The sequence below is a fragment of the Miniopterus schreibersii genome, assembly GCF_964146895.1.
Source record: "Miniopterus schreibersii genome assembly, chromosome: 7".
Lineage (NCBI taxonomy): Eukaryota > Metazoa > Chordata > Mammalia > Chiroptera > Miniopteridae > Miniopterus > Miniopterus schreibersii.
In genome coordinates, this window is record NC_138108.1 from 2,282,061 (window position 1) to 2,303,179 (window position 21,119).

At 53.4% G+C, this 21,119-nt stretch overlaps 1 protein-coding gene across 1 annotated transcript in view; it reads left to right on the forward strand.

The window, feature by feature from the left end:
• Nucleotides 1-21,119, forward strand: part of DRC11 (dynein regulatory complex subunit 11) — a 71,356-nt gene that overhangs the window by 18,912 nt on the left and 31,325 nt on the right. The window contains exons 6-7 of the mRNA XM_081141897.1: nt 2,425-2,630; nt 14,302-14,386. Of these exons, the coding sequence (XP_080998023.1) occupies nt 2,425-2,630; nt 14,302-14,386 (291 nt within the window). The remainder of the gene's footprint in view (nt 1-2,424; nt 2,631-14,301; nt 14,387-21,119) is intronic.

A 21,119-nucleotide genomic window follows, 5' to 3' on the forward strand; every position in this document is an offset into this window, starting at 1 on the left:
GGGGAGCTGGGAGGCTTCCCCCCCACTCGCAGGTCACGGGAGCAGCATCGTTCGCCCAGCGTTTCGGGAGAGCCACTGGCGGGACACGGACCACGGGAGTCACCTGCTCAGTGCCTCACTCTTAGGGGTACACCGGGAAAGGCCCAGCTTCAGCTACAGTTTGTGTGGGTGCCTCTGGGAAAGGGGTTTATTGCGAAGGACCGAGAGGAGGGTGTGATGGGGTGGGGGCCATTCGTGGGACTCGCTGACTGAGGATCGTCAGGTGGACGCGGGACCTCGATACAATGTTGCACGTTCAGCACAGGGAGGAAGTGCGGCCTTTGCAGCAGACCCACGAGCACGTCGCAGAAACCCTGAGCTTCAGGTCGTCCTGGAGAGGTCAGAGGAAACTCTGAAGAACTGGGAAGTCCTGCTTCTTACATTTGAAATGCAGACTCTAGGAATGAGGGGCATTACCTGGGAGATGTGGGAACTGGAGACGGTGCTTCTTCATAGGATGAAAGGGAATTCCCGCCTCTGTTTGGACACAGTGTGTAATATAAGGCCATGCCTTTGCGCACCTGCAGGGTGAGGCCGTGGAGCTTGTTTTTAAGATTGTTCTTTAAATTGAGTCTATAATTCTCATTCCAGACTCAGTTTTGAAGCAGTTTTGAGGTTTTTTCCTGCCATAACTGTCACACGTTGTACTAAACGTAGGCAGCTTATTTCCTTGGACGTTCCGATGCATATTTTTATAAACTCTTGTAGGTGCGATTTTCTTTCCATTTTTCTCACTTGATTTTGTGTCATTAAGTGGACGCCAAATTCCAACAACATCTGGACTGTGGTTTCAAGTTGAGAAATCACTCCCAGGGGCTCACAGGTATTTCTTGGAGGTTGTGCGTGTGCGTGTGTGTACTTGTCACATTTAACTATTTCAACCATTCGGAATTTATTTCAGAATATGACCTGAATTGAATCTTTAACATTACCCTTTTTTCCCTTCCCAAGTAATTGATTTACATTTACAGTTTTGTCGACGGAGACAAGACCTTGGATTTTGTCATATACTAAATGCGCAACTTTCGAAATGGGCTTTAACGTTTTTCTCTTGTTCTGGAATTTTCTCTACAAGGGAGCTTCCTAGCCTGGGTCCCATGCACATCAGTGTGGGTGCTGCTGGGACAGGGACAACAATCACACGGACCCCCGCACCAGCCCCCGTGGTGGACCTGCACTGAGCATACCCCCTGGGCTCTGGACAGGCTTTCCAGGGAGGGGCCCCTTCAGCCTCACGCCTAATGCCGGCCCCATCCTCACGAGGAGGAGCCGACCCTGGGTGGTGGCTCAGTGGTTAGAGCCTTGGCCCGCGGGCTGAAGGGTCTCGGGCTCAATTCCAGTCAAGGGCACGTACCTCTGTTGCAGGCTCGATCCCCAGTCTGGTGGGGCACATGTGGGAGGCAACCAATCGATGTGTCTCTCTCTCTCTCTCTCTCCCTTACACTCTCTCTGAAAAGCAATGGAAAAAATATCCTCGGGTGCGGATTTAAAAAAATTAAAATTCTGAAAACATATCCATTGAGTCTCATGAGCCATTACGGTGGCTCCAGCTCACCCCTGAGTCGGCCCGTCCTTGCTGAGTGGCCTGGGCCGAATGCCTGAGCCGCTGGCAGCTGGGGACCTGCGCCTGTGCAGGACACCTGTCCCCCCGCCCTCGGGTTCCCGGCACTGCGAGCCCCGCGCGTGTCTTCCTCCTCCGAGTCCTTCAGCTCCTCCCACCCACGCCCACAGCGCAGCGCTTTCCTAGACTGCCCGCCGTAGTCCCAGGCCGCGTCCCGCGTCGCTCTTGTCCCACCAGCTGCCTTTCTCTGGGGATTTTAAAGAACAGGGGCTCTGTCTCGACATCGCCTGGCATCTGCTCTGACACCCTCCGCGGGCGCTGGGCCCGGCTGAGCACCGGGGTGGGCTCAGCGGCCAGGCGTTGGCCCACTTGCTGATCTGCAGACCTCGAGGGGGAAACGTTCTGACAATAAGATATGACATCGGCGAAGGTCAGGACCAGCAGAGAATCCTCCCCTCGGGGCGGACGCAAGAGGACAGATGTGCTCAGGGCGGATGTGGGTTTCCCCTCTTCCCAGCCCTTGTCCCGCCCCAGGTGCTGCCTTATTCCAGCCTTTTCTCCCACTGACCGAGACCACTCGGGAAAGGTTTCCTTTCTGTAGTTTGGGTGAGTGTGGAAAGCTTTACTGAATGTGCATTTTCCACGCCAACTCCCCCCGGGACTCTGGGACGCGGTGTGGCCTGAGCCCCGGCTTTCCCCCTCGTGGCCGTGACTCCGGCAGATACCCCCCACGTCCGAGCCTCGCGACCTGCGTGGGCCGTGGGTAAGATGCCCGCGAGCGCCGGCGGTCTCCCTGGGCCTGCAGCCTCCCCTTGTGTTTCCAGAACCCGCCCCCGCTGTTCAACGAGGCGAGCGCGGCGGTGACCCAGGCGGAGCGGGCGAGCCAGCAGCGGCGGGAGGTGCAGGCGCAGCACGAGGAGGACTACGGGAAGGCCGCGGCCGGCGTCCGGGAGGAGCTGGAGCTGACCGAGGGCCCCGACATCAGGGAGCACCTGCAGGACCAGATCCGCCGCTGGTTCATCGAGTGCAGGTGAGCCGGGCGCAGAAACCGCGAGGGGGGTCCCGAGGGCTCGCGCTTCCTTTGGGGAAAGTGAAATGCCGAGGCTAAGACTTCGGGAACTGATTTTTTATAATGAAACGGCTGGTATCTTTTTTTAAAATAAAATTTGTTTTGAAATTTTATTTTATCATGAATATAAAAATCACAGTATCAAAAGTACATTTTCTTGAAATGCATATTACCACCAGAATATTTTATATTGAACTGCCCAATTATGTTTTCCTTTTCTTCTCTAAAATTATGTAATTTTTAAAATTGATTTATTGATATCAGAGAGGAAGGGAGAGGGAGAGAGAGAGAGAGAAACATCACTGATGAGAGAGTCATTGATCGGCTGCCTCCTGCACGCCCCCCACTGGGGATCGAGCCTGAAACCCTGGCCATGTGCCCTGACTGGGACTCGAACCCATGACCCTTCTGCCCAAAGTCTGATGCCCTAACCGCTTAGCCACACCAGGCAGGGTGTGATTCTTTACTTTTATATAGACATTTTTAAATCCAATTTATTTTCAGGTGACAAAATCAAGTTGAAAGCACTATGTACAACTATAACCTTAAATTAGCTAAAATACATAAAATGTACAGATACATATACATGTATACATATATATTCATACACACATTGAACTTATTAATTATGTCTCTGTATGTGTGGAGAATTTCTGGAAGGGTTCACTGTTAGTGTGGCCACCGCTGGAAACTAGACCAGTGGCGTTACCCTTTATTTTATGTTACTCTCTTCTTTAGAAGTCTTTTTGAATAAGCGTTATTTTTACAATAAAAAGCCTAGTTAAAATATAATAGAAGAAAGACAAGCAATGTGCTGGGCATAGTCCAAAATAAACATGTAACATTTTCTAACAGCCTGATGTTTCCAAAGTGATGGACGGGTGCCTGCCGACACTGTTGCAAATCACCTTGGGATCAAAGGCTGGGGGGGGGCCTCCCCTCACCTGAGGCTCTGGGAAGGTCGAGGGAGCCTTCTGCAGGCCCTGGGGTCACCGGGGAGCGGCCCCCTCCCTGCGGCCCAGGGGCGCTGGGCTGCCTTTGAAGACGCGGCCTCGCTGGCCGACCCCTTGAGAGCGTCGGTCCCGGGTCAGTGCCCCGACGTCCGCGGCCCAGTCAGCAGCGCCCAGGCTGTGCTGCGCGGGACGCGGGGCTGTCGAGATCCCTCCGGGGAAGCCAAGCGGGGTCAGGGTGAGCTCATCTCCTTAATTGGGTTACATTTACCTGATTGACTTTGATAAAACACTTTTCCTTGCTCTTCTAAATCAAAGACAAATAAAAGGCGAATCTGGTCTTTTGAAACACCCGACGTGATGAACCCTCAGGCTAGACTCCAGCGGGGGAGCGGGCGGTTACCAGGAGTCAGCGTTCGTGTAGATGCGCCACAGGTTCGGACACTTCTTAGCTCAGCTGATGACTACTTACAGTTGCCAAAGAGGGTGCTTCTCAGACTTGTTTTCTTAAGTCGATTTTTAAACTATTTTAAAGGAAGTCTTTCTTCCCAATGTTAAAAGTAATACATGCTCATTGTAGAAAATTCACAAGATAGAGGAGTTTAAAGAAGAACATTAAAATCATCATGATTTTTGTATGCAAAGCTTGTTACTATAAAATTTCTGGTAAATTTCCTCCCAGCCTTTTTTTTTTAATCTTCACCCCAAGGTGTTTTCTCCATTGCTTTCAGAGAGAGTGGAAGGGGGGAAGAGAAAGACGTCGATTGGTTGCCTCCTGCGTGCACCCTGACCGGGGCCGGGAATCGAGGCTGCAACTGAGGTACATGCCCTTGACGGGAATCGAACCCGGGATCCTTCAGTCCGCAGGCTGACTCTAAACCACTGAGGCTAACTGGCCAGGGCAGCACATGTGGGTTTTAATTGCAGTTTTGTGGATTCTTTTTCTAATTTGAAAAAATTTAATATTGGGCCCGACCAGGTGTAGCTCAGCGCTTGAGTGTCGACCTAGGATCCAGGTGATCAGGGTTCGATTCTCGGCCAGGGCACATGCCCAGGTTGCGGGCTCGATCAATGACTCTCTCATCATTGATGTTTCTATCTCTGTCTCTCCCTCTCCTTTCCTCTCTCTGAAATCAATAAAGATATATATATATTTTTAAATTTAATATTGGGTTTTTCATGTCTTTAAAATATTTTCCCAAAGGGGTTTCTAATGGTCGCCTAGCGTCCTGTCGCTCGGATGCCCTAGTTAGTGGATTGGTTGTTATCTTTTTAATCTTCCATCAACTGAGAGGAGAAAACGCGGAGTCAGTAACCTTTTTTAAACAATGTATCCTTATTTTTGATAAGGATACATCTGTAACACTAACATCTCTAAGTGTTACAGATGCCGCCTTTTGAACCACCCCCCAGCCCCGCTGGCCCCTCCCCAGGCCGTCCCCTCACCTCGGACTGGCGGGGCTGAGTCCCTTCCCGCCCCCTCAGGAACCTTTTAATTTGCATTTATTCCATGAGCCCACGAGGATTGAGGGGGCTTTGGGGTTTTGTCAATATCCCTTCCCCGTCTGTGAACTTCCCTGTCATTTACCTGCTTCCTTTCGTGAGGCCCTTTTAAGTGGCCCCTCAAATTCAGTGATGCACACGGGGCACCCCCTCCCCTTCAGCGAAGGCAGGACCGGGAGCCCTGCCCGAGGCGGTCAGATCAGCGCCCAGATCAGCCCCGGCAGCGCCTCTGGCCGCAGCCCGGCCCTGCAACCCAGTGCCCCGCGCAGGAGGCCGCACCTCCCCACGCACGCCTTGCAGCCCCTGCCTGGGTCCACGGCCTTTCCAGCCCAGCTGTCCGCGTCTTTTCGAAACGCTGGGTTGTCACCCATCCGCGGGAGGAGGGGGGCTGAGGATGGAGGGTGGGGGTGAGGAGGGGCTGCGAGGGGCAGGCGGTGGGTAAAGCTGAGGAGATGACCGCAGGCAAACAAAATAGCGGGAATGTGCTTCAGCCCGGGGCAGGGGCTCAGCGCGCCTGGGATCCCCGCAACCTCCTTCTTTCTGAGGGGGCTTGGCATGCTCTGTTTTGTTTTGTTTTGTTTCGTTTCTAAAATCAAGATATAATTTAAATGCGGTCAGATTCACCCTTCGTGTGCAGGTCTGCAAGGCAAGCTTTGTCATTTTAAGGCAGGTGGGCCTGTGGGGCCTACAGACTCCTTGTTTCACCCGTGTCCCCCCAAGTTATGCCAATCTCGGGATCTCCAGGATCCCAGAGGAGGGGCTCCAGACTGACCGCAGGCGGGGAGAGTGGCTGCTCACAGCCCAGCAGGCTCCGGGCGAGGGCAGAGATGGGCCGAAGGTGAGCAGTGTGTTTGGAGTGAGGGGGCATGTTAGGGTCTCCTGAGGTCCTGGAGAAGGGGGTGTCTCCTGTCGACCTAAGAGGCTGTCTCCTGTCCACGAGGGGGGCTGCGAGGGTCTCTCCTAAACCCTGGCCTACCCAGTTTCCATCACTGTCCGCCCCTTTAGACACGGGCCTGTCTTCTGTCTCTTGGCTGCTCCTTCATGAGGGACGGTGCCGGGTGCCTGCCACAGATGCCCTTATGGGACACCAAGGCTTAGGAAGGTTGAGTGAGGTTTTCTGGGGGTTCATGGCTCATGAGAGGCAGGGCTGGAGTTCAGACTCGGGTCTCGATCCCAAAATCCACGATGCTCCCAAAGCACATTTGTCCTGAGGGCTCCGGCTGCAGAAACCCTGCCCTGGGGTCCCGGCCCCGCCGTGCGGAGTGTGCCGGGTCATTCTGTGGGAGAGATGGCATTGCCAAGGCCACAGGCTCACTAGCAACACCCTGGAAACTGGGGCCCTCATTCCTGACCCTCCCCCTTCCTCCCGCTTCCAGGCCCCTCCTCACGGAGCTGGGGACGGCTCTGTGCAGATAAAAGGGGGGAAAGCTGGCTCACCCCATTATTCATAGACGGCAACGTGGACTCGGGGAGTGAGGGGACTTGGCCAAAAACTTGGGTAGTTACGAGCAGAACAGTCTCCCAGCGAGTGGGGACTGAGGCGAGCCCTATGTGAGGCCGGATTTGGGCCTCGAGGGAAGTGCAGGACTGTTCCCTCTGAGGACCTGCCGGGACATCAGAAGAAGCCACCAGCAGGTTGACAATAGGTGTCTTCGGGTATCGGGGCCTCGGTTCTGTCCCTTTACTCTCCACATTTTCTATGGGGAGCGTGAGTGACTTTCAGGGTGAAGACGGACTTTCAGAGGCGGTGGGAGCGGGGTGGGCACCCAGGGTGCGTGAGGGGCCTGTTATCTCGGATTCCTCGTGTAATTATGTTTCCAGTAAACTCTCAGCGGCAGCTGTGGCCGGCGGTGGCGAGGTGAGCATGCGCAGGTGGCTCAGATGAGAAGGCAAATGAGGTTTTTCTGCCAGTTGCTGTGTGGAAAGTGAATGGGGGACATAGGAGAGCAGGGATGGGAACCCAAGGTCCCGGCATTTCCACCGAGGCCTGGGGACAGGGGCACATCCCGTGAAATCGCGTGTCTGGGTGTCAGTGGTCGCGGTAAGTCGGATTAGGAACACGCAGCCCTACAGGTTCTTCTGGTTTCTCCAGGCGCCGAGTCTTGTGGAAAAACAGGCCCAGGGCTCACGTGCAAACGCAGTGGACACACTCCCTTCCCTCGGCCCCGTGGACCGTTCCAGGCGACACTGGCCGCTGCGCTCCCCGCATCCCGCCTTTATGCCTCCCTCTGGGTTGCAAGCCTTCAGGGGACAGGGCCCAAGGCCTCCCGGCCGCCTCCTGCCGCAGGGCCTGGGGAGCAGATGCAGCGTGTGCTGAGCCGACCGGGCGGGCGGAGGGGAGCCGCTGGGGACCCAGAGGACACTGTCCTGAACGCTGAGCCCGGCCTGACGCCCCTGGGGCTGGAGCACAAACCAGGGCGGCTGGAAGGCTTGTTAAATCCCAGTTCTGGGCCCAGCCCCCGGAGCTCGCTGTCTGCGGGTCTCAGGCGGGACCTGAGAGGCTGCATCTTTTAAATCACCTCCCACTCCCTTTATAAATAATGCGTTTTATAAATAACGTGCTCACCGCTTGATCGGATGAGGTCCTGTCTTCGGGATTAAGCGTTTTGCCCTAAAACCGCCCTTTTCTACAACTCACTCTGCTGCTGTTGATAACAGATTGTTTATTTTTTAAAGTAGCACCTAAGACATGGTATAAAACGTGCGTGCCCAGGCAGTTTGCTAGCTTACTTCCTCCCCTCTCCTAAGCTCCCTGGGCGCTCGCGCTGGGGGCAGCGACGCCCTTCAGTCGGGAGGGCTGGCGGGTGGCCGATGTCTGGGTTTGAACCGGGCCCGTGCGGAGAAGCGGGGGCGGCCTGTTTGACCGGGAAAACCTTTCCACCCCTTCCTGCGGCGATGCTCTTGCCTGGCTCTTAATGCTCCTCTATAAATGCGTATTTAGGACAGAGGGGTGAAAATAAAGCCCGTGCCTCATTTTCTCAGCAGACGGTCAACCCAAACCACCACAGCCAGTGGTGCCGTTCGTAATGGACTGGCCTTTTTCTTAAAACAGAGCGGGCAGAGGGCGGGCAGGGAGGTTCCCGGAGGATCCGAGCATCGCGAAGGTAACGCCTCAGCCCCAGGAGGCGCTCCCGTCCCGAGAGATGGCTGCTTAAGACGCCGACTGACCCGCGGACGCCCGGGGGTAAGTCCGGGCGCGTGACGGCCACTGAGCAGCCACCGGGCTCCGCACAGGCCTCCTCCCTCCGCTCCTTTGAGGGATGGAGGCTGCGGTGACTGGGCCCATGTGCAGCCAATTGCCTTTATTGAGTGTCAGTGAATTTATGGGCAGCGACGGACACTCCTGGGGGCTTCTGTGCAGTGGCACCGGCCGCTTTCCTTAGAAGGCGGGAGAGATTTACGAGCCTGCTGACATAAGCGGAGGTGACGGGATGGCTTGGGGGGTACCGGCCGGAAACCCCTCCGTCCATATATTTTCCATACTTGATGAAACACAGATAAATCTCTGTCCCGGGCATCTGAAACGGGGGACCCGCAAAGCACGGTGTCAGACCCCGGGGGGGACATGGATCATGTTGGCAGTCCTGCTTTCTAAATCACCCGGCTCTGGAGCCGGTCATTCGCACATTTGTGTGAGAATTTTTGACAATATGCATAAATTTTTAATGGGCCTCGACTTTACCAAATGCCCTCCACCCCACATTTGCGCGCTGAGAGTTGCTGGGCGTGGGTGCTTTTCTCCTCGGGCGTCGTCAGTACGGAACAGACGGGCAGGTCACTGCGCTGAAGGCGTTTTTTTATGAAAGGGACGTGAGTCGCTGAATGATTCTGTGAGAAATCAGCACCCCCCTCCCCCGCCAGCCTTTGTCATGCATAAATCCTAGAGTTTCCAGAACTGGAAGGAACTTTGGAAATCGGCTAATAGCCTCACAATAGTCATTGTTTAATAACTGAATGACTCAGCCTCGTTCAGTGGCACCTCGTGGCCGAGAGGGACCGGCCAGGCTCCCATAGAGAGGAGCAGTTTGCTCCGATCACACCGCTGATTAGTGGCAGGAGGCCCAGGTTTCTGCATTTCCAGGAAAATACTGTTTTCATTACACATCTAGCCCCCTCGTGCTTTGTCTCGCGTCTGAGGCCTTAGTTCAGGGTTTTATTGCTGGAACCCAGTGGGCAGTGTGCCCTCGGGGCTGTGGGCTCGGCCGTGCCGAGTCCCGGGTGGAGCGCCGGGCAGTGGAGCGAGCCTGCAGGCTGGAGAGCGGCTCGGGGCTTGGCCCCACTCGGACGCTCTCAGGCCTGCCCAGGCCTTGCCCCCCGCCCCCCCCCGTCTCTGTGGGAGTCTCATTGGGGTGCACGGCTTTCGACTCCATCACGCCGCTGACTCTGGGGGGGTGAGTCTCCCGTCCAGGTCGCTCTCTTAAACTCCAGAGGTGGAGGCCCAGCTGTCCAGCCGTGTCCCCGCTCAGGTGTAGGGGGACAGCGGAGGCTCCGCAAGTCCAGAGCGGAGCTGGCGTCTCACCCCCTCCAGCTGCCCCGCACAGAGCCCCCCCCCGCAAGCTCAGCCCAGCACCCAGCCAGTCAGAAAATGCCATTGGCTCTACCTTCAAGATGCGCCCCAAACCCGCCCGCTTTTTATATCTTGTTTACTGCTCTGCTCAGTGCCTACAACAGTGTCGACCACGGAGTAGTAAATGAGTATTTTTTGAATGAATGAAACACTGGGTATTTTTTGCAACAAAAGAGAGCTACACACTTAACGAGGAAACGCTACGGTCCTTCCCGCGAAAGGAAAGAACAGTGTGAATGGCCTTTGCCCCGGTAACATTACTGCCGTCATATGAGTTATCGTTAATATAATCACAGAAGCAAATAAGAGCAATAGATATTTTGAAGTGTTAAAATGTATTTTTTAAATCAGTGATAGAATTAATACGAAAGAGAAATATATGAAAATGTACAAAGTCTATAAATTTCACAGGAAGACATGACAAACCACTTGAGTAACCGGCAGGACGCGCTGTGTTCCGGTTAAATGCGAAGATGACACGTCGGCTCTGGGTAATTTATAGAGAGAACACGGTTTCAATTAAAATCCCAACAGGATTAGTTATTGAACTTGCAAACATACTCGTTAAAGTCACTGGGATTAAAATAGGAACCTAAGGAAGGACAAATGGCCCAGGCTTTCAAGGAGATTATAAAGTGAGGCGAGGGCCCGCTAACGTACAAGCAGAGATCAGGGGGCAGAGCGGCCCGGAACCCGCGCCGAGGCCCAGCCAGCGCGGGGTGAAGTAAGGAGAAGGAAGGGGGCAGGAAAGCGCAGCTGCGGCGACCAGGCGGCTTCAGCAGGGTGGGGAGCGCCGGCCCCCGGAGGGAGGCCAGAGCCTCCCGCTGCACAGACGGAACCTTCAAAGAGAACGGAACCGATTCCGCTATAAAAGCTACAAGGCTGCCTGGCCCGCGCGGCTCTGCCGTTAGGGTGCCGGCCCGCCGGAGGGTTGGGTCGCAGGTTCGATGCCCCGTCGAGGACGGTACCTGGGTTTCAGGTCCAATCCCCGCCCCTGTCGGGACACGTGCAGGAGGCAACCCATCGATGTGTCTCTGTCACATCCCTCCCTCCCTCCCTCTCTCAAAAAAAAAAAAGAAAAAATAATATCCTCGCTCCTCAGGTGAGGCTTAAAAAACAATTACAAGGTTCATCTATACCTCAGCCCTAAAATGAGGAGACGTAAAAGGAGCTGGGTGCACAGAAGCAGCCGGGAGAAGCTCGAGGCCCAGAGCCTTGGCTGGGACAGCAGGACCACGCGTCACCAGGAGGCTGGTTCCCCGGCAGGGAGGGGACCCGGCAGCCCCCCGGCTCCTGGCTTCCGTCACAGCCCAGAAGCCGTCTGGGCTGCAGGACCGAGCGGTGCCATTTGTTTTAGAAAAAGATTAAGCAGTGTCTCAAGTTTTCTAGATAATAAAGTCCATGCTCAGTGTTCATATTCAAACTTTTCTAAATGCTTTAGGGAGTGGATTTAATGAATAACTTAAAGTCTATCTTTTGGGAAGGATACTTCTTAATACAAATTAGATACTGTTCCAGAGGGCTGAATTCTTGCTTTAAAAAGATGTAGTCCCCCTGGGGCGAGCCAGCACTTGCCCGCTGGTGACTCAGCGCAGACCGAGCTCAGGACACCGGCGCCCTGTCTTCCCCTTTCTCAGACCCTGTGCTCGGGGAGCCTTCCTCCTGTGCTGCTGCTCCTTCCCCGGCTTGTCCTGCAGCTCTGGGTGAAGTCGGAGTCGTCACCCTTGGGTCACCTCCCTGCAGCCATGTGTCCCGTCACTGCGGGTGGTGAAGGTGCACCCAGTCAGTGTCGTGTGGGAGAGAAGGGCGGCCTCTGCGCCTCGGTGACCCTGGGGCTTCGGGGAGGCAAGGACAGGAACAACGTGCTCCGGGACTGGTGGGGGTGGGGGAGGGACAGGTGGATGGGAGCCCAGCAGAAACCAGACACTCTGTTTCTACTTTTAATTTTTCCTGACACCGCGTAATTTGAAGTCCCGGTTACTCCCTGAACGTCCCCAGGTGGGCCGTCACCTGCGGGGACGCTGTCAGCCCAGCACCTGTGCCAGAAACACCGAGAAAACCGAGACAATGTTTCCATTCGCTCACGTCTGAGTAGCGCTCTCCCCGGAGGTTTCACGCCTTCTCCGTGCGCTGCGTCCAGGGCACGCAAACACTGGTCACCTGCGGCTTCGTCACGGCAGTGACAGATCGATCGCGCCTTAGCCAGGCACACGCCGAAAACGTGGGGTGGCATCCAGCCGCCAAGGAACAGAAAATAGAATTCAAAAGCTGTTTTCTCTTAGCATCCTCCGAGTGACCAAGTTACGGGGACAGAGTCCCGACCGGGACAAAGGCAGGGCACCCTCGGGGACAGAATAGAGCGGTGTGAGCACAAGAAAGTGTGCGCGCATGTGTGTGTGCGCCTGCACGCGTGTGTGTGTGTGTATGTGCGTGTGCGCGTTTCTGCCTGCACACAAGATAAAGAGCTGTCAGTTTGCACTGTCGTTTTCTGGATACAAATTTTAAAATTCATCTTTTAAATGTGTTCCCTACCACAGCTTTTACATTCTTTCAGGATAAGACTAATTCAATTTCAGATTATTGATTGTTTAAACTATTGTGACTAAGAGCTAAATGTCTTCACTTATCTGTTAAAAATAAACATATTTAATATTTTTGCAAAAAGTACTATGAAAAGTGCATGTTATTAAATCTTACTGTGACATTGACGTGCGACGAAGCTAAGAATCCCGCTGTAAAGTGGAAGATGTAAATCCTTTCGTTTTTAGTTTACGGAGATTGCTGGGTGGGCTGTGAGCCCTCAAAACCACCCAAGCTCTAGGTGTGGAAATGGAAGCGCACAGCAGAGGGGCCTGGGAGGAGTCGGGTGTGAAGCCGAGCGAGGGCTCTGAGTTTTCGGCCCAGCAGAGGGCTCTGAGTTTTCGGCCCAGCGCGCTCGCAGATTTCATCCAAGAGCCAGGCAGGCCGCATGATGGGGACAGAGCATGTCAGGCGGGTTAACGAGGCCCAGACATGAACCCGGCGGACACGCGGCGTCCAAGTCGAGCGCGGGCGTCAGCCGAGCACTGTGCGGCGTGACAGGAATGTGAGCGGCGAGGGCAGGGTCAGCACCTCTCCATCTCGGCCGCCGGCTCCATCGCCGCATCCAGAATCGGGTTGGTGCCGAACAGGTGTTTGTCGATCGGCTGTGTGAATAAGTGGATGGACAGATGGGTTAGTGGAAAACACCGGCTGGGTGGACGGATGGGTGTGATTTGGGTGTGAGGAAACGTGTCGGCCTTGGCAAGATCCGCGTAACTCAGCGCACCAGGCGACCGGTTCCTGGTGCTGCAAAACCACGCGTCTGCAAAAAACCTGTCCAGCGCGCGAGACGGACCAGCGGATGTTCGTGTGACAGAGAAGGAAAGTCCGCCGATGGGTTTCAGACCCCACCTCCCCGCGGCCTTTAGGGAGCCGCCGCTGTCGGGAATGGTGCAGTCGAAGCGGAACCTTCTCAGTCACCTACGAGGCCATCAAAGCCGCTGTCCCCCCTCCAGCTGCGCATCCGCGGGAGGCCGCGGTTTCCTCCTAACGCTTCAACCAAGACAGCAGATTCAGCACAGAAGCAGAGGTGAGCGTCCAGCTACGTCCCACGAAGGCAAACCTCAGAGTGACTTCAAAGATGCCAAATAGATTCTCCTCACTGATTTCCATTGATTGGGGAAACGTGTTATCGTTAAAAATGATGTCGACGTTAACATCTGATGGGTTTATTATTGTAACTTTTAAAAATGCGTATTTCAGAGATTGCTCAGTTTTACTAATGCAGTAACTCTCCATAGCAATAACACATTTTCAAAGTGCTCTTTGGGAGACTGAAAAGTTGTGCAGGAGTGTGAAGGGTTCCTAAGGCCAAAAGTTTGAGAAGCACTGTTGCAGAGTCACTTGAAACGTGGTTGTCTCCTCGGGCCCCTGGGTCCTACGCCTCTGTGTGTCAATGGAACTAACGTGGTCGACTTCTCCTCCTGTACGCGGAGTAAACATAACAGTGCCACACAAAGTCAGTGTCTTCTAGAAATATTCACTACATCTCCTTCTGAAATTCCTCCGCACTAAATTACAGAGCCTGCTTTTCAGAACGGACAAATTACAGGGCTGCCGCAAGAGTAAATTACTGCTTGGAGCCCATAAAACACAGGCCCTGGGACTTACGGAAGCCTAGAGCCTGGTGCGTGTTTCCCGCGAGTGACTAAACCTGTCCCCGTAGCACCACCCCCCCCCCCCCCCCCGCCTGCTTAGCTTCAAGCTCCTGTGTTTATCTGCAGCTTTAAACAGGAAGAAATGATTTGTGCTCCTCTCGGCCATTCTTAGCTCAAGCACAGAGCATCTCATTAATTTAAAGGGGAAAAATAAGGCGAAGCGAACAATCTGTTTCAAAGGGAGAGAGCAGCGATTCCTGTGGGGGGGAGCCTGCTCCTGAGGGGCCCCGCGTCCGGCCGAGGATGGCAGGGAGCCCCCCCAGGAGCCAGCACTCATCTGAATGGGCACAGGCGGAGCCAGCCGGGGGGTGGGGGGTGTAGCGGGCGACTGCGAGCATTTCGGTTTAATCTGCCTGCTTTTCTTACCTCCTCAGGCACTTAACCGGCAGCTTCCCCAAATACCCGGACGCAGAAGAAGGGGGATCCGCTGTCATTTTCTCCAACAAGACCCCGCAGCAGGTACGAATATGCCCGAGAATTAAATGTAAATGTGCCACGACTGCGTCTCCTCAGCGTGAGGCCGATGGGCTCGTGGCTCCGAGGCCTTGGCTGTTATTCTAGGTGGAAAGGCTTCGGGTGACCATGGGCGTCTGTCCTTCCCAGTTCGTGTCAGAACGCACTCACCTTTCTCCCGTCTTGCCCGGAGCGAGACCTGACAGCCTGCGGCCCTCAGCTTCTCAGTGAATTCTCAGCCGGCGATCTCAGGAGCCCTCCACGCCCACGTCCCTGCTCACCTCGGTCTCGTCTCCGGTCCCATCTTCACCCAGTCACCCCGCGCCCACTCCCTGTCCTCTCACCTCTCGGGCTGCGGCGCCCCATCCTCTGCTCAGGCCCCGCTCCCCGCCAGGCCTCCGCTCTGCCGTGTCAGGGTCCTTCTCGGACACGCCATCTGGTCACCTCTGTAGACGCTCCCAGCATCAGATGAAATCAACCTCGAAGGCTCGCTTTAGGAAAGTCTTAATGAGCTAGACATAGGAGAACTTTTCTTACCCTCGGAGACTCGATCACAGGAACCAAGAGAAGTCTGCATGGCCCTCACCAGCGAAGCTTTAGGGGCGGTGCCCTCGGAAGTGAAACTCAAGAAAAAATAGTCGCTGCCAGAACTATTGGTTAATATTTTCCTATAAGTTCTAACTATCTGTCTAATGCAATAAGAAAAAGAAAGGAGTCATAAATGTTTAAAAGTGATAGTTTTATCATTTTTTAAAAAAAATTATGGGATTATCTTCCTAGAAAACCTAAACTTAACAAAAATTATATTGACATGATATACAGAATTATACTGACAAAATTATACCGAAGAATTTGAAAAAAGACTTGAACCAATAGGCTGATGAATTACTTCCTTGGAAAGACTCAGTGAAGTACAAATACGCATTATCTGTCCATTGTTCTGCACAGTCGATGCAATTCCAATCAAATCAGAACAGGTTTAGGACAAAATTATTTTCTCGTTTACGTGGAAGAATAAATACATGAAAATATGCAAAAAGTTTTTGAAAAAAGACCATAATCACAGGGAAATGTCCCACCTGATACAAATCAAACTATAAAGTACTTAAAACATCATAGTAATGGGAAAAGAACAGACTGATAACTTATGTGACAATAAATATCTTTCACATATAAAGAGTTCTTAGAAAGCAATAAGAAACATCTGAGCACCTTAGTGAAAAAGATGGCAAAGAAACAAATAGAAATTTAATAGAAGAAATTTTACATGTCACTAACAAAGAAATTTCAGTATAATCTTACCATATCCCTTTTCACATATAGGATTGGTAAAAATTTGAAATCATGATAATAACTGGAGTTTCTAAGCATGTGGGGGGAAAAAAACCACTCCCCTACATTGCTGCTGGAGTCATAAATTAGCATAACATTTTTTTGAAAGGCATGGACGGAGTAAATATCAAAACTTCATCTGTACACCCCTTGATCTGTAAATGTTATTTAAGGAATTTATTCTAAGGAAATACTAAGACGAGAAGCCATGGATTGGGATCAGCACACTTTTCCCATGAAGGGCCAAATAGTAGATATTTGAGCCTGTGGGACGTACGTTCTCTGCCCCAAATGCTCCACGTTGCCGTTACAGTGTGAAAGCAGAAATGGCCCCTATGTGAGTGAGTGGACATGGCTGTGCCCCAATAACATTTTATTGATAACCCTGGGCATCGGGCCAGATTTGGCCTATGCACTGTAATCCGATAACCCCTGCCACAGGCGTGGAAAAAGCTGTGTGTGTCTGCATGTGGTTATAAATGCAGGAAACAGGCCGCTGGTCCTCAGCAGGGAACTAGTTAGGCAGCATGCGCAGCTATCGGGGGCCCCAGTCATCCTGGCTGTCCCCGCGCTCCCCGGCGGGAGCCCTCAGAGCCACACAGGTCCCCCCTACCAGAGCCAGCTCGGCGTCCACAGCCTTCCCTCAGCCCCCCGAGGACTCCTGTCTTTCTCCTCTGAACTCTGTGGACACCTAATATCTACCCTCCTGCGCGGCCAGCCACCAAGCCCTGCCTGGGTGACTGTCGTTTAGACTTGGCGCAATTTCACCCGTTAGGTGTAGGCCTTGTCCCTCCAGCTGAGTCCTCAGGCACAAGTCGGGTCCTGAGAGTCCATGGCAGGCAGCCAAACCCTGTGCACGCTGGTGCAGAAAGGTAGCAATTATGGGATTAAGAACCTCAGCGGGATGTCTAAATTGTACACGAGAAACATCCCAAAGTAGAGTGAACATCTAGTCAAACCAAAGACAAAAGAGAAGCGAGGATGCCCAGTTAATAATTAAAATAACACAAAGGGGCCCAGGACAGATGACTGACAGTCAGGCTGGAGCAGGGGAGTCACAGTCCCCCACATGCTAGGTCTGCAGCCCGAGGCCGGCTGGACCCCCTGAGCCTGCATTTTCTTAGCTGCACGTGGAGACCCGAGCTGTGCCCACCTCCTGGGTCGGATGCACTGATTAGAGGGGTGATACGTGCACAGAAACAGAGCCGGGCCTGCCGAAACCTCTCACGAGGCTTAGCAGTTGTTCAGGTGTTAGTTGTAGCAGGATGAAGAAAGGTGCAGACCAAGCCTAATCCTTATACTGATGCACACAAACAGTCAAGCTTATATTTGCAAAAAATAAAAATAGGACAAATACTTTTTTATGAAATGAGCATAATCACATCGATACGAAGTCCCCGAAAAGACTGAATACAAATCGGACCACAGGTCAGTCTTCCTTGGGAGTATTCATGCAAAAGTTTACACCGAATATCGGCACACTGAGAACCGGCGGGCCGCGGTCAAGCAGGCGCCAGCGGTCGGGATGCAAGGACGGCTCGAGCTCAGGATGTGTGTGAACCCGCTGGTCATGGAGGGAGAGCCAGGCCCCAAACTGCGAGCTCCCCGGGGTGGATGCTGATGGGCGCTTGACAAATCCAGCCGCCTTTCCTGGTATTAAAAAGTAAACCGATGGGAATATACGGATACTTCTTTAACGTGACGAAATATTTCTAACTTAGTTCAAAAGCCGTTACTATGCTTAGTGAAATTCACTGGAAACGTTTTCACTGATGTCAGGAAAAATACAAGGGTGGCCACTGTCACCCTTGTCCCACCTGATCTCTCGAACACTGTCAGACAGAAGAAAGAACATAGAGATGTGGAGACCAAGCCTAATCCTTATACTGATGCACACAAACAGTCACTTTTTGAACGTGTGTCCTGTACTTGTAAAAGGAAAGAGAATAGAGTGGAAATCTATGTTAAAAGATCTGAGAAGTCAGATGGGCGAGTTATAAAATTAATACACAGAAAGCAGAAGCTTTTGTGGGTACAAACAGCAGCTGGATAGGAAACAGAATAAAAGGGCCCATTTACAACAGCAACCACACAAAGGTAAAATACCAGGAGTGAACTTAATAATCAATGTGTTTATGTGAAGAAAAATTTAAAATGTTCTGAGGGATGCAAACAGAAGGGTGCAAAAGCGCGTCCTGCCCTCAGGTAGGGATGCTCTGCACCATAAGTACTTCAGCTCTGCCGACATCCCCGATGAACTTAATTGACCCAATAAAATTACCAAAGAGCATTATGTTGGAGCAGGGAGGGAGCGGGCGCAGGGAGGGCGACCCATGGATTCCGAACTTTAGGTAGAAAGTAAATAACTGAGAGCAACCAGTAAAATTCTGAAAACAAAGCGTAAGGAGGAGTAATGAGCCTGCCAGGTATTAAAACATGATATTAGAGGACCATCGGTATAAGCAAATGACTAGAAAAAAACATTAAAATGTATGTTTTTATTGACTTTTTTTTTAGAGAGAGAGGAAAGGAGAGGGGGAGAGAGATGGAAACATTGATGGGAGAGAAATGTCAGTCCCCTGCCTCCTGCAGGCCTCCTCCTGGGATCCAGCCCCAACCCGGCATGTGCCCTGACCTGGAATAAAACCAGCACCTCTTGGTGCACAGAAGGGTGCTCGGCCAGCTGAGCCACACCCGCCAGGCGAGAAGGACACATTAGAGGAAAGGACGGAAAATGAAGAAATACACCCAGGTACAGTACATAGGGAAACGTAGTGTGTATATATATATATACACACATATATATACACACATATATATACACACATATATATACACACATATATATAATAAATGTGCCATCTCACCTCTCCTGTGTAAGAAAAAAAAAGACCATTTAATATACAATATTAGAATGACCAGGCTGCCATCTGATAGAAAATTAAATGACTATCTCTTCATAACAGAATGGTTTCAGGCAGGTCAAAGATTTAAGGGCCAAACAACAGAAAACGACAGAAGGGCTTGAAGAAGCCGAGGGAGAAATACGTCACCGAGTGGGGGGGAAGACCTCCCGACGACCGACCGCTGTAACACACCCGGGGGGTCACAGAAGAAAAAAATGAGAAATTCAACTACACACACAAAAATATTTTTAACCTGCACGGCGGAGCCAACCCCAAGCGAAGTCGAATGGCAGAGGGCACGCGGGGGGATTATTTGGAATAAGTGTCACAGATAAGAGATCGTTTTTCCAATATATGAAGCGCTCCTACAGCTCTGTAAAAAAAAAAAAATGTAAAAAAAAATCAATAACCAACAAAAAACAGCCAAGGGATAGGAACAGACGGTTCTCAGAACAGAAAATCTAAATGGACTTGAAACGTCACAAAAGGTGCTGGACGTGTGAAGAGATGGTCCCCTCACCCGGCAAGAGAAACGCGGGTGAAAGCTCCACGGCGGGGGACACGGGTCGGAACCTCATCGGAACTCAAAGCGTTCGCACTTCCAAAGACGCTAAGAAAACGCGAGGACCGGAGCAGCCGGGGGAGGGTCTCTGCCAGCCCGGGGGTGACGGGCCCGTGGGGAGCCCGGGGAAAGACGCCCCCGGACAACTCGCAAATAGATGCCTGAAGGGCTGGTAGGCCCCCGAAAAGATGCTCCAGGTCACCGGGAAGCGCAGAGCAAGGACAGCGTGTGCACTACGCTGACGTTCGCACCAGTCCGCAGGTGTGTGCCCGTCTCACGTGCGTGCGTGGATGCGTGTGTGCACGTGTGCTCTCGGAGGGTCTGGCCGGAGTGGAAGCGAGCAAGCGCAGTAAACGCAGCGCCGGTGTGGGGACGGCCGGCCACAGCCGCGCCCCGCTTCCCACGGACGGGACCGGCAGGCGACCTCCGTGCGCCTTCTGCGTGTGGCGTGTGCACACACACATTCGCACACGGGTACCCGCGACGGCCTGGAGGCCCACCTAAGGCGCATGAGCGGGCTTTGGAAAGCGCCTCCCGCGGGCCGGCTCCCAGCCCGGAGGGAGGAGACGCTTCGCCGCCCGCGCTTCCGTCGCCTGTGAATTGTGACCCCTGCAAATGTATTATCTGTCCGAAGGCTGAATTACCGCGGAGGCAGGAACACAGTTAACGGGGCTTTAACAGGTGCACGGAACTGCATGCTCCACAAATGAAGATTCACCCCTTTTCCAACGGCTCACATTTATATAGTTTTTAAAAGTCTTTACGTTTCTGAAAGTTTCCAACCTTCCAAGAACCAACAAAAGCCGGTCGCGCTTCCGAACAGGGCGCCCCGGCAGCCGCGGCCCCGCTCCGCGAGGGAGGGGAGCCCGACCCCCAAGGGGGCGTTGCTGCTTTGACAAGGGACTTTTCATCCTGTCCAAGGCGCCCTTTTTATTACCGAAAAACACACACAACACATACGTCACCTGTCGCCTTCCCAGTTCCCTTCTCAGGGCCTCGCCCACCGCAGCCTCCCGGAGCCGGTGGAGGAGGCCTCTGGACGCGGGACACGTGACTGTAGCTTCGTTTGGGGGGCTGTTGTTTTTAAGTCCAGACGGTGCCAGAATAGCTGCTTTGTTCATGATGAAGCTGCTTTTCATACTTTTAAAGGTGTGAACTGAGCTCCTAAGGCATAAACATCAAAACTATAATCCCAGACGCTAACGAGACGCAGGCAGGCAGCCTTGCCCCCGACGGGGGTGCCACGCAGCCGTGAGGGGAGGGCGGCCCCTTGACCTGGCCCTGCGGGGAACCACTGGGCCGGCGATCTGTCGTCACTTTAACATGTCTGCACGTGCCCGTGTCCCGAAGCTGCAGCGTTATTTCTCACCTACCTGTGTGCACGTCACGCCACAGGATGAGTTTCCACGTGTGGCTCCTCCGGTCCCACGTTATGAGGCGCGTCCCGTGGGCGCCGCTTCGCATCCCAGCTGAGCCGCCGCCTGGCTGTGTCCTTGGCCAGGTTGCTGAACTTGCGCCTCAGTCCCCTTATCCCTGAAATGGGCTGACGACAGCCCCACGCGGGGCTGTGTTTAGGAGGAGAGGAGCCGGCCTTTGGGGGCTCGCAGAACCGCGCCCAGCCTGCCGCCAGTGCCGTGGACCGTGGACCGACGCGGACGCGGTGGCTTCGTTTTCGAGCTGAGGAGACTGAGTCCCAGATCAGTCACTTCGCTCGTCTCGGCCCCACGGCCAGGGAGGAGCAGAGCCTGAGGGTCACGCGGGTGTGCGTCCGGCCCCGCCGGGCCCTGGCTCTGTCCCAGGCAGTGAGAGCTCAGGCCCCTGCTGGACGGGCCTGAGCTCTCTGGTGTTTTCCAGACGGGGCGGGCTCTTCACCGGCACCGAGCCTCTGAGCCGAGCGCCCCCCCAGGTGTTTAAACTGCAGAGGAGCAAAGGGGTGTCG